The sequence below is a fragment of the Strix uralensis genome, chromosome 3 (genome assembly GCF_047716275.1).
Source record: "Strix uralensis isolate ZFMK-TIS-50842 chromosome 3, bStrUra1, whole genome shotgun sequence".
NCBI lineage: Eukaryota > Metazoa > Chordata > Aves > Strigiformes > Strigidae > Strix > Strix uralensis.
Window position 1 is genome coordinate 34,457,350 of NC_133974.1, and position 13,937 is coordinate 34,471,286.

At 36.1% G+C, this 13,937-nt stretch overlaps 1 protein-coding gene across 31 annotated transcripts in view; it reads left to right on the forward strand.

Moving 5' to 3' along the window:
* RIMS1 (regulating synaptic membrane exocytosis 1) overlaps positions 1-13,937 on the forward strand; it is a 353,684-nt gene that overhangs the window by 264,790 nt on the left and 74,957 nt on the right. For 20 of the 31 annotated variants that reach the window (XM_074861877.1, XM_074861845.1, XM_074861846.1 and 17 more), the window contains one exon: positions 5,812-5,924. The exons of the other annotated variants lie outside the window; for them this stretch is intronic. In XM_074861877.1, coding sequence (XP_074717978.1) covers positions 5,812-5,924 — 113 coding nt within the window. The remainder of the gene's footprint in view (positions 1-5,811; positions 5,925-13,937) is intronic. 31 annotated transcript variants of the gene reach the window in all.

Consider the following 13,937-nt stretch of genomic DNA (forward strand, 5'->3'; position numbering starts at 1 on the left):
ACTCCGGATCTCTATATGGTATTTAAGAATTTGTTGTTCTTTTTGTAAGCATAAAGGCTTATTTTCATATGCCTTGCCAAAATTTACCTTCTCCTTTCTTGCTTTATTATTTTCAAGATAGCAACAAGTCTCCAGAGATAGTGATATTTTGCTGGAGGCACATGTGTAGCATGTACAGCAGTTCAATTTTGGGTATGAGATGGTTTTCCTTGGAATTTGGTGATGGTCATACTGCTACACAGGAAGTAGTTTCAGTGCTTAAACAATTCTAATCCTTTTTCAAATGTTTGAGTGGGTTCTTTTTAGATGTTATTTATGGACAAGATTCACGGCTTTCCAAAGTCTACAGAATGTAGAGACTCTTTGATGATTGTTCTAATGTGAAAGAGGTGGATACCTAAACAGTTAAGATCCGGAATTAAAAACTAGAGCTAGAAAAGCAGCTATAGCAGTTTTGCTGTTCCTTGCTAGTTCAGTATTGCTGCCTGTGGTACAATCCTTATTTAACATAAACATATGAGCCCACATGTGTTTCATACATTATGCTATCAGATTAATAGACACGTGTTTATAGCATCATGCCATTTAAGAAATTTTGCAAATAATATAGAGTTTAGTTCCCCTTTCAAACCTTAAATAGGGGACTTTAAATCTTAAAATTACTTCAGTCTCTTTTGTACCAGTCACTGCTGTTAGTGAAGCTTTTGTAGCTCTTACTGATTTTCATAGGATTGGTCTGTTGATACCAGCACAGGTTGAATTTATTTTAATGTCACACTGGGGCATTGTAAGATTCACATTCTGTGGATAACAGAAATAAGCCATATCATATATATGTCTATCTACTAAAGTATTAAAAAAAAAGAAAAGAGAGACAACTTTATTTGCCCTACTATATGTGATATGTTAGTATAGTATATTACTTATGGTTCTGTTATTCTGTTCATAATTGTAAAGGTAATGTATATTCTGAACAGTTAGGATTAGAATTCTAGACAGGTTTAACTTCTCTGTCAAACAGCAGACAGAGGTTGAAATGTGCCCATACTAGTTTTCTGAGGAGAGAAATAAAGGTGAGGGCTATCAACTAGTTAATGCCATCAGCTGTAACTCTATAAACCTTACCATAGTGCTGACATATTAAAAGGAGTATAACTAGTACATAAATTCTTAGTACTAGTACTTAAATTCATAATGTCTTAGAAAAGTTAAGAAATGGCTGTCTCCTTTAAGAAAAAAACAGCCTGTCCTAATTTTCTTTCAGGGTAGGTTGCAGGCTGAAAATGAGATCTGTAGCTATTAATGTTAATCAAAACTTCTTTTATCACAAAAAATACAAGCAAGTTTTTGAATTACTTTAGGAGTAAAAAAACCAACTCTTCCATTATATGTATATGTTAAATTGTTCTTTTACTAATAGCATGATCACCTCTGCAGAGATTGGAAATCCGGATGTTTAGTTGTACTTCCAGCATGTAGCATATGTAGAATCCTGTAAGATGTTATGAATTACAGTACAGGGTCCACAGTCTTCACAAGGATGTTTCTTGAATTACACGTGAGGAGGAGGCCCAGGAGGAGCTGATGGACCTGCTAACGTATGGGATGGAAGATGGTCTTAATCTTTGCAGACCTTGTCTTCTTCCTTTGAATCCCATTCACAGTGGAAGCCAGATGGGATTTAGCAGTGAGTTGAATAATAAACTAAGTTTATAGCTAAGGGATCTTTTGTTTGTTTGATGGAAGACCATTCAGAACTACATTGGACAGTTAATTCTTGGTAGCTTGGTGTGGTGGGTAGGCCCAAGCCAGCGACTAAGCACCCAGCAGCTGCTCACTCACTCCACCCTCCATAATGGGATAGGAGAGAGAATTGGAAGAGCAATAGTGAGTGAAAATTCATGGACCAAGAAAAAGGCAGTTTAATAAATGAAGGGGAAAAAATGAAGAAAAAGAAAAAAAACCCACAAGCCCCACCACCAAGTGATGCAAAGGCAATCACGTACCACCTCCCACCAGCAGACCAATGCCCAGCCAGACTCTGAGCAAACAGCTACCTTGAAAAGACTACCCCCAGTTCTATTGCTGAGGATGATGCTATGTGGTGTGGAACATCCCTTTGGTCAGTTGGGGTCAGCTGTCCCAGCTGTTCCCCCTCCCAGTCTCTGGGGAGGTTGGGGAGCAGCATGAGAAACAGAGAAGGCCTTGGTGCTGTGCAAGCACCGCTCAGCAACTGCTAAAAGATCAGTGTGTTAGCAACACTGTTTTAGTCACGAATCTAAAACTCAGCACCCTACAGGCTACTGTGAAGAAAACTACCTCCATCACAGCCCGACCCAGTACACCTGGGATTACAGGAGTCAAACCTGTTTATAAATATATTAATGGAAATGAAGTATAACATTTTGATTCCATTCATATGTCTGTCTTTTCTCTCCTGCATGGCTTGATTGTTTATGTACGTTATTGTTGTACAGCCTTCACATGGTTTAGCAGTAGAAAAAGCTTTAGCTCTAAACTTGCACCCCTTATCTAAGTAGTCTGCTCAGTGAGTTCTCTTCTTTCAATTACTTCTTATACTGATTGACCTCACATCTGAATCAGCAGCTCTTGAAGAGATGAGAGTTACAGCTCTTTGAAGCATATCTTCTGACACCAAAGAGAGTAACATGTCGACACAACCGATATTGATGGTAGTTGTACCACTAATCTGAGACATAGTAAATCTCCATATTTTGATTCTAGGGCCACTGTAAAATTTAAAGGTTTTGGGATTACAGTGCTTTGCTCTGTAAATTACTGTGTAGTCCTACCTGTCAAGAGCTCCAGGAAAGGCACTCTGTAGATACTGATGTCCAGAAAGAAAGTAGATCCATATTTTTCTAAGAGGCAGGTTAAGTTCTTGAAGTATTGTTTATGTCAAATTTTCATTACCTGTGGTAACCAGCTGTGTTCCAAAAAGTTATGTGATTGTATGGTGGTGTTACGTATGGTTGTTACAGCTTCTGCTAATGTGCTTTTGCTCCTGTGTTAGATTTTTGTTCTGCTTCTTGTGATTAATATGTAAAGGGTATACCAGGATACTTTTCAGGCAGATGAAATTTTCCATCACAGAACTGAGATAGATACAACATACATTCAAATGTGCATGGTAAACAAAGATGGAAATTTTCTATAGCAGACTTACATTTCACACAGTTGCTTGCTTAGAAATACATTAAACAGCTAACTGGTACTAAATTAGATTTTACTCCATGCACAAAACCAGATTTCTCCCATTAGAGAATTTAGATTTACTTCACAGTCCTCATTAATTGTTCTCATGTTATTTTATATAGTGATATCTAATAATGAAAACCAGAACATAATCATGTTGTTAAGGATTTAAACATAACAAAAATCGAGAACTACAGAGTTAACATTGAATATTTACCCAAACTTGACTGCAGCAATTTTCACATATAGTCACTGAAATAGCATCTCATTACATAATAGAATATTCTTTCCCAGGTACTGTAAGTAATACAGAGTAACATTATATCATATAAATTATTTAGTATAATGTACAGTTGACAGGGTGAAGCACCTAAAAGTCACACAACAAAAGGGTTATTTTTTAGAGTAACTGTAATCTGTGCACCATACACATATAGGGCTAAATTTTTAAAGGGGTCTCAATTTTCCCTCTGATTTTATATCCTCAGTCTATTTCATGTATGATAGGATTAAGATATCTGAGTTTTTTTACTTCAGTGATTGATATATCTTAATCCTTTCATATCTGTCCTTGAAATAAGAGGCCATCTTTAAAAATTTCACCTAAAGTGCTCAATTTTGCCTTCAGATACCTCCATGCAACTTCCATTGAAGTAATTGGAGCTGTGCCTGCATATCTGATGGTGGAACTGGACTCATTGCAATTAAGGTACACATTTACCGACATAATTAGTCATCTGGAATAATCGCTGGGCCCAGTGTGACATTCTGCATGTGCAGAATTTCCTAGATCGGACCCTCTGCGTGTGGGAGATTGAAGATTACAATGATAACTTTATTTCTTGCCTTAAATTTGTAGCTGTAGCAGAATTTTAATGTAATTTGCTGTATTTAATTTTCCTGGTTTTAAATAAGAAATGTGGAAGGAGGACATAAAAACAACATGTTTTTCACAATGATGTCTTTGTATATTTTTTCATACCTAACCAGCGCACAGACATTCCATCATTTCCACAAGCACATTACGGATAGTACATGCATGCACAATCGTGATTTGTGAAGTAACACACAGTTTAAAATATCCAACCCTGAGTGTACTGCTTTGGGTTTTTTTTTTTTGTATTTTTGTGCTTGCAAAGCACAGGCAAAAAATAGATGCGCAAAGAATCCCACAGTTAACTAACAGCGTAAAACCCACATATGAGAACTTTGGTACCTCTTAATTCACAATACAGATCTTTAAACAACATGATAAATTACTTACTTTCCACTAATATAAAATTCTCTGTGTTTTGTGATTGAAAATTGATTCCATGCAGCTTTTAAATTGGTGTCTCTCTCCTGTCCCTGGTCTGGGGAGGGGCTGTTTACAAAAATCTTGATTTTTAAAACTGACCGTTTTGGAGAGAGTTATATAAATCCATGGTTGACCCAAAAGCAGAAGATTTTGGGGAGGTTTTCCCAAATAAAATGCCAGTCCTTGAATTTGAGACTACACAAAAAATTCCAACTAAAATAAGTTGTTCTGGGATGTTCTAACCTGTTAAAACACAATGAACATAGTGAGTACTCCTTTGATTTAGAATAATTACTGATGAATATTTGGGTCTAGTTCTAGAACTGTTAAAAAGTGCCAGTTGTCAAGGTATTGGTTTTATTGGTATTTCTTTGCATTTATAGTGCTACGAAGTTTAAGAACAGCAGAATATATAGTTCCCTCTGAAAATTATCTGCTACCACAAAGGTTAACTTATTTTAAGGAAGCCTTAGAGCATGGGCTTTCACACCACTCTTTCCATTAGTGCAAGGTCATCTTCCTGTGGCAAGCACAGCCAACATTAATTTCCATAACTTGTTCAAATTGAGGAAGATGCTCTTTATAGCACCACAACTTCTTGAAGGTTTAAGATTAGATTTCTTTTTTCAAACAAATGCTGTCATAAGGAAGTTAAAAACACAAGAACACATAATTTCTTTGAAATAGAAGTGAATATTAGAGAGCAAAGTAGCGCTTTTAAAGGACTTTTTGTAAAAAAAAACCCATCAAACTAGAAAATTACTGTATTTTTTACTGTGACTGGTTGAATGGAGAAATTATTCCTTTCAAATAATCTTCAACTATGGTAAGCAGTTATGTTTTAAAATAGCAGTAGGAGTTAATTACTTTAAAAATAAATTTTAATACCTGTTTAATGCATTAATTCTTAGAATGTTACTGTAATATTTTCTGCATTTAAGCAAATGCATGGTTAGATGATCATGGATTTTTGTCCCCTGCATCCAGAATACTTAACAGATTTCTAATTCAGCCTATCACCTAAATTCTTTCACTCTTTTCATATCTGTTGCACCAGCTTGATTATGTGTAGGAAATTGAGATGTCTGCCCATTTTCAGGTAAAGACTATTGCGATGGAAGTGGTTATTTCTTGACATTAGTGTTCCTTTGTTCTGTGTTTACACCCTGCTTGTTCTACATGTTTGTACATTTCTTTGTTTCATTGAGATGAAAATAAGCTAAAATTGTTGTTAAACCATTTGTTTTTCAAAAAAGTTTTCTCTATTTTTAATTGATTTTCATTGTGTGTTTTTGCAGCAAGCTTAGTAGTGGAGGAGCGAACGAGACAGATGAAAATGAAAGTGCACCGTTATAATCAGACATCAGGGTCTGGTTCTAGCCAAGAACATGAGCGTGAGCAATATACCAAGGTAAAGTCAGTAGTATTGAAATGATACTTTGGCTTGAAAATTGAAGGCATAAACCTGTTTATTTAAAAATTATAAAACCCTCAAGAACACTGTGTTATAAAGCCTGACAGAAATGTCTTCAAATAATAGCTTTTTAACATCATTTTTACCCCCATCTGGTGTGTATTAGACTTAGTCTTTGATGTCACCTAAAATGAAAGTGGAAAAACCAGAACACTTCAAAACTGATTCAGGGAAGAAAAATCCTTCAACAGTTGTTAAGCAAAGCTGTGTCACCTCTAGCTTAGAAAGTCCTTGGCCTGCAAATCCCTGAAGGCTGGAAAAGTGGGCCATGGAAGTATCATGGTATGTTGGCCCTACTCTTTTGTTCTTCTCTAGGCCCTTGCTGTTGTCTGATGTGTAGAGAGCTAGACAGAATTAGATCCAATCCCATGCAGCTATTCTCATATTTTTATCATTTTTTTGCATCCTAATAACATCACAGGTAATGTATTTCCTTTCCTGGAATACATACTGGTTACTTTGATCTCCTTTTCTAATAAAAGCATAAAGATTTCCTCTGATAATTAAGTGTACCTGGAATTACATTAATGAAGTTATATAGAGGGACTTTCTTCTGGTTTTTTTGATAATTCTAAAATGCTGTCCCACAACCCTGTAAGTTTAAAACTGTATAGACTTCTGAGCAAACTGCTGAAAACCTCTTGCACATCTGTGCTGCCACTTACAAATCAAGCTGTGAGGGGCTGGAGCTGAACTTGAATGCTAAAGATGTTTCACCTTGTCATGCCTAACGCAGGGGGAACAGTTGCAGAAGTCAGAAGGGGAGAGGTTTAGTTAGATTCTGTGTTTCCTTTTAGAAGTACAGCACTGTGTTGGTGTAGGCAAAGGGCAGAGACAAAACCAGCGGTAACTCAGTTATAGGGGAAGCATTCCTGCAATTTTCTTCTTCAAGTGCCATTGAGAGTTATGTGCTTTCAATGAGTGACCACGGGACGGCAGTATGAATGTAAAAGTCCACTGTAAAAAATTCAAAGACACACAGCGACTGTGTGTGTTGAAAATAAGGTCTCAGAATAACAGTAGTTGGAAGAAAATCACAGCTTTTATTAATTCAGACTTTTGCGCTTCACGAGCCACATTTCAAAGATTTTCTTCACATCAGTAATAACTAAACGCTTGTAATTTTATTTCTTGATTTTAAAAGAGACAAACTTTCCCTTTATGAACCAGAGCCATACAGAAAACAACAAACATTGTCAAGCTCTCAACAGCTGTGGACATCAGAACACTCCTGGCATTTACTGCCATAGCACAGGCACCAGACTTACTGTCCCTGCCCCTCCAGGGTCACTTCCCTGTGTTTCGCAGAATTGATGCATGCTCCTGGAGGCACAGGTTAAAATAATGGATAAGTGAAGTACTCAGCAGAAACAAAATCAGAAATTTACTTAGGAATGGGTAAATAGGCAACTGGGCATCTAACCTGCAATATCTAACAGATTTGAAAGATTTATTCAAGATCTTGTTACAGTTAAATATGGAAACAGCTTTAATAAGGATGTTTCTTATTTGAGACCAACTCACTGTGAATACAGAACTTAAGTGTAACAGCTCTCAAAGGAAGAGAAATAAGAGAAACAAGGCTTTAGGTCCTCAGTTGCCAAATTGTGGAATATCAGTGCTATTAAAAAAACCCCCAACAACTGGGATGGAAATTTCCAATGAGATCATCTGTCAGAAGCCAGAATTTGTATAATAATTAGAACAGCTCATTTGATATTGGGTTTGCCATTACCTTCACAAGAGGTCAACTCAGGACAAGAGGGTGAGATGCAGTGTGTCTCTGCAGTACTTCTCAGCCAGTTAACATGTTGAAAAATTAGTAAAAATGGGTTTGATAAAGTTTGCATGAGAGAAATGTAATGTGCAGTCTGACGATTTTGGTCAGGATGACCGAACATATACCTTTGTTCATAGTCAAAGGCCAGTTTTCTGATTTGGATTAACTGTGTTTACGAATTGATTCAAATGTTCGTATTTTTTCATTATGAAACATATTTTTTAATCCTCTCTTTAATATTTATCATAACCATTATTTTTTCTCCTCAATATATTTTTCTTACTGGGTTAATGTAAACCCAATGTATGGTTAAATAGTTGTTGGAAAACATCAACCTGAAATGTTACAAATTTCTCTTACCATCTAGTACCTAGAGTTTTCTAGTAGCGTCTTTAGTTCTTAAATATATGTGGTAATGAAATCAAAATTTAAGTCACAGCATGATGGATAGAAAGAACTAAATGGAAAGAACTCTGTTGAAAATTGTTTTATTCAGATTTTTTTTTTAGGAAGTATGACCACAACTTTGAGGAGGCAAATTTTCTCTCCACTGTTACAAGAAAAATATTTTTGAAGTACTCGGTGTTCTGACAGACATGTATTCCTTTGCATGCTAAAACAGTAGTAAGGAGAATGAATTAGTTGTCCTGGACTTTAAATCCAAAAATCTTTAACATTTCATGTATTTTCTACATGATAATGGTGTAGTCCTAGATAAGATGGTCCAATATATTTTTAAGTGTTGAGAACAAATTATATTAGCACATTCTAACACTCTACAATATTCAGTGATGTAGCTGTTTGCTTCATATCACTATTGTGATAGTCATCACTTTTAAAATGTTACTAAAGCAAACCTGCTACTGTCTTTCTTTACCCTCAGAAGATGCTGAAAGGGTCAAGAAAATAAACCAGACAGATGAAGATTTAGACAGTTGTAATGAAAATGTAGTAAGTCATATCAGGTGGTGCAGTAAAGCTGATGACTGAGACTTCTAAGGACTTAAAGAGTATACCTAATTTCTGCTGCCAGAATCTGTGAAAAGTCTTTGAAATCTGCAGGAGCAAAATGTACTTTAAATAAAAAAGAAAAAAATAGTCAGTGGTCTAATGGACATTTTGTAATAGTGAGAAAGAAACATTAAATGGCTATTAAAGAAGTGGTAGTTGCAAGCAGACTTTGTCCCTCTTTAACAGAAATTCTTCTTTCTTTCCCAAGTAGCAGTGTTTGCCCACTGCTTCAGAAAATAAGTATTTATAATTACTAGAGAAATTATGCTGTGCTGCACATTGAGAAAATATTCCCTTCTGCTTTTCAGAGCAATCAGCTCACATGGATTTGATTCTTCCACTATTTAAGCATTTCCAAAGATGCTTGGTTTATTACATATAAAATTCTCTAAACCTTTCAAAAATTTTCCTTCAGTATGGACTCCTTTGCAATAGTTGATTATGTGTATGCAAAATTAATTTCTTAAATTTAAATATGTTTTATATTGAAACAAGCCTTCTTTTTCAGAGGTATTGTAACATGCCTTTGCAATTTCCAGTCCATTTCTGGTGCATTTCTTCGATTTTTGTAATTTCTCAGTTTCTGAATCTTCTAGTCTCAGTAAGCAACCTAGTTTTTCAAGCATTCAAGTTGGTGTGTAAACATTTTTAAACATCCATTAATGGATTTTGAATAGGTAACTGTCTGTTCTACAACATTTGTATAGGTCTTAGAGTTCCACTTTAATTGTTTTGAGACCTTCACAGAACTGACATCCTTATTTCATTCAGTTCCAGTGGAAACACTCCGTAATTTATGTGAAACAGTTAAATTCTAAAAAGCTAAATGAAAAAAAAAACCAAAACAAAACAAAAAACGTCTGTGGATTTGGCAAAAGGGTTTAAAGAAGAGCTTTAAACATCTGTCTGCCTTCTTTCTTGTATATTGGTAACGCTGTAGTGGCCAGTGTGCACATATTTGTGCTGTTTCAGTGTTTGAGAGAATCAAACACTTTGGTAGCACAATTCTGGATTTGAACAGATATAAATGACAGTATATCTTAATTAGGCTTTTAATTCAAAATACAGTAATGCATTATTCCAGATGCTACAGACAGAACACAAAACACCATGCTGCAGCTGCTCCAGCTTTCCAGAGAATGTGCAGCACATTTTTTGGAAGGTGTGTTTATTCAAGAGAGTTACTGATCAGAACACTGTAGTAGATACTTAAAAGGACATCAGTCTATATTTAGATGCACTACCATCTCAGTTAAGACTGTATGTGATTGGAAAGCATTTAGCATAGAAGTGTAATATTGGCATTAGTTCAGTGGCACTCTGCATGTCTTAACTTGATAGTTCATGTCTACAAGGAAGGTTTGGATAAGAGACTCAGGATTATAAGAAGCTGATTATGATAAGTTTTATGAGATGTTGGGGAAGGCACTTTGGGCTATGTATGGAAAATGTTCCTGAACATTAATGTGACGAGTAGCTTCTTTTAAGCCCCCTTTGTCCACCTTCAAGAAAAGAAATCTACTATATGTCATACTGATATGACAGTCACTCCAGTACCGGTAGGGTTTTGCAAAATTCAGTGAGGTCCATTCATTCGACTCGTGGGCTTCACTGCAGTTTTCCCATGGTTTGACCTGCTAATTTTTACTGTTCCCTGTTTGGAAGTTGAGTAGTGTTCACAGTAGTTGAGTTGGGAAGAGTTACATAGAATCACTGGTGCTTACTGGGCTCTGGACTGTCATGTGAGCTGCTCCTAAGACACAGATTCAGATGCTGGTAGGAGTTAGAGATGATGCCTGGACACAACAAGGTGCCAACTGTTGGACTGTGAACCCAGGCAGCATTCAGAGGAACTTGTGTGAGCAGTCTTGAAACTCAAGGTGCTTTGTGCATGATTCACCATTTTTTGACAAAATTCCTTGTTAGAGTAAGGTGCCTCAAAAGATAGCTGTGCTCTCAAGACTTGCATAGGCCCCTGGGTGAATCTAACCCTTAATGTTTCTGGTCTGGATTTCTCCTTCCTCATTTTAATTTCCTTATTTTAATCCCTATTTAATTTTCTCATTTAATTTCCTCATTTTAAGCACTTAATGAGGCACATATTTTCAGAGGTTAGTCACCTGAAGGCTTTTTTGTAGTCAAAGGAGGGGACACTCCTTCAGTTTTCAAAGTCTGAATTATTATGTTCTCCATGATTTGGGGAGATAAATCTAGAAATATAGAAACTTATTAATATGGAAGATAATATAATTATAATGGATTGTTAAATGACTTCTGAAATGTGCCTTATAATCAGTAAAATTCCTAACATTGTTAGTCATTGAGGAACTGTAAAAGTATTCATGAAGTACACTTGGTTTACGTCTGTGCTCTTTCCATTGATGTTAACACGTCTGCAGTTTATCATACCCCTTTCTTCTCCTTTTGCTGGCATAGAAGAAGCAGCAACTCCACAGGTGGTGAAGTGAATGGAAAAACTGCATTTCAGCTCTTTGTATTTCAGACTGAAAAAACTTCTGTCTTTGTAATGCAGAAGCAGACAGTGCAGATAGTGTGGGCATTTGAAACTAGCTGCTATTAGTGTTTAAAAAAATGGACCTACTCTTTAGTAATTGCTATCAAAGGTGCTGCAAACTTCAGCAGCTCTCCTAATGTGATAAATATTGCACCTCAGAACAGAAATGTTACATAAGCTTTAACTCTGTAAGATACAGAGTTGAAAGAGAAGTGATTGCACTGAAAATTCACTTTATTTTGAAGCTTCAAAATTATATAATATTTAAATATAACATGACAAGGAAATTTATTACAATTACATGCAGAATTATGAAGAGCAGTAGTTTTCTAGATGAGCAGAACTGTATCTTAACTTTTGAGCCCAGTTGGAAATCTGCAGGTGTTACTTTAATGCACATACCAAATAAGTGGATCTTAGCCCATGACATTTTTCTTCTGAACGATAAGTTCAGGTATATTGCAATAGTAAAACATTCTTCTTTTAATGATCATTGCTTTGTGGAAGAGTACTATTTTTTACTTCCATCTGTATTTGAGGGAAAAAAAGGTTAAATTCAAAATTGTCTTAATTTTGGTAATCTGTTAGCTGAGATGAATGATTATCAGATTGTACTGAAAAGGGATAGGTAGGGAATAAGGAGGAAAAGTTGTATGCCTCCTGTAAAGGACAGTGAATTCAGTAGAAGCAGCAGCTATAGGAAAGAAGAGCTAAATCCAGAAGAAGTAGTAGTAAAACGTAAACGTTGTATCACTCAGCATTAACTTTCAGCATCACCACTTTTGTACTAATCTCTATTTCTATGAAGGGAAGGGTTTTAAGTTTTTTGGGAATCACAGACCTGGCGTACAGTATAAAGGGGTAGTAAAAACTCAACCATGCTATGAAAATCTCTTTTAGGAAGGGATGCTCCATGTTTTATGCAGTAGCTCTATGATTGGAATACCAAGGCAAGTAGAAGACATGGATTCAGTTTTTTCTTTATCTCCCATCTCACTGTAAAATTCTCCTTTTACCAACACATGAAAGACTGACTGTTAAGCCAGTCTGATATTTACAAAGCAATTCCATTTTGTACAGACTGCTGGACTGCAGGCAGCAGGACAGAGGGAGGATATCTACACAGCCCCCACTTATGGGGAATGATACCTGGGCTGAAGACCCTGCGGCAATAAATGGTTTCGTATTGATACTGAACAGTCATTCAGTGAGGCTGAGTCCTTAAACAGTCACTCATACACAGGCTGGAACTTCTGACTTCTCTCCCAGTATCCTAACCAATAATCTGGACAGCCATGCTTGATGCTTTCCCTCTCCTCCCCATCCTCCCCAGACCATGTAGGTAACCCATGAAAGATGGATCAAATTCAGTATGAGTGAAACTGAGGGTCTTCTTCTGCCTCACATGGCATATATAGTCCACTGTGTTCAACTTTGTTATTTTGCTCTTAAATAATAGATTGAGTGCTAAACAAAGAGCCAGATTCAGGTGTGAACCTGAGACAAAGGCCAGCAGCCTATACCTCCCTTAACACTTAAGAAGAATAAAGGCTTCCAGCAGGACAAAGGAAGTCCTGCATCTGTCCTTGATGGGAGAGCTCAGATTGCGTCATCTGTCTCCAGCAGCATGTCATGCTTGCTCAGGGACCACATGAATCTTCTTCTACCATTCCAGATTCACTGTATGCACTCTCAAACCAAGGGCCACAAAGAGAATGTGGACTTTTTGGTGAGGAAGAGAAGTTGCTAGACATCATAATGACGGAGGGGTTGAAGTCAGATTGTCTTCAGCAAATACAAATAAAACATTGAGATATTTCTGAGACACTCTGTTACCATGCATAAAAAAACATGTATTTGAGAGAGATTGCATGATTATATTTTTAAGTATTTTTAAAACCTCAGTTGCAGAGGAATCATTTCTAGATATAGTTTAAATATATAGGAAGGGTGAAATTCCTATTTCACTGAATCAACAGTAATTTTATTATTTAATGGGATCATGATTTCTTTTGCAGATTGCAATTCTATTTAGCTCATTGAAAAGCCAGAACATTCCATGTGTTCAGATGCTTTTCATATTTTCAGATGCCTCGTTTTAGGAAAGCTTAAAGGTTTCATTAGGAATTCTGTGGGAATTTTACATAAAATATCAAGGCTGGCTCAGGAGTGGGGCAGTTTAACTTAAACTGGAGAAAATTAACCATTCAGTTTTCCAGCCTCTGAACATTTATGTTTAGCCTAAGTAAAAAGTTTTCATAGCTTTTATTCTTGCTTTGAATTTTTTTTAGACTTTAGAAGAAAAATACATCATCTAAAGAAATTTAAATGTTCCATTATGAAATAGACCTGATAAAAATTAGTGTGTTTTGTATTTCCATTTTTGAGAGGTTTATTTTGCAGTCTAAAACAGGGTAAGCACCAAAATTATTTAACAGACTCTACAAGCCATTTCCAAAAGGTGATCTGAATAAACAGATCAGCATAGTCTCACCTTAACCCTATTGGTCATTTATATTCAGATAAGCCATACCGAGTCACTTGGAAAAAGAATATCCAAATAAATCCTTGCTTTAGTTGAAAATATTTTTAAATATTGCAGTTCTTGAGTCCTCTGTGTTACCCTCTTGATTAAATCAGAGTT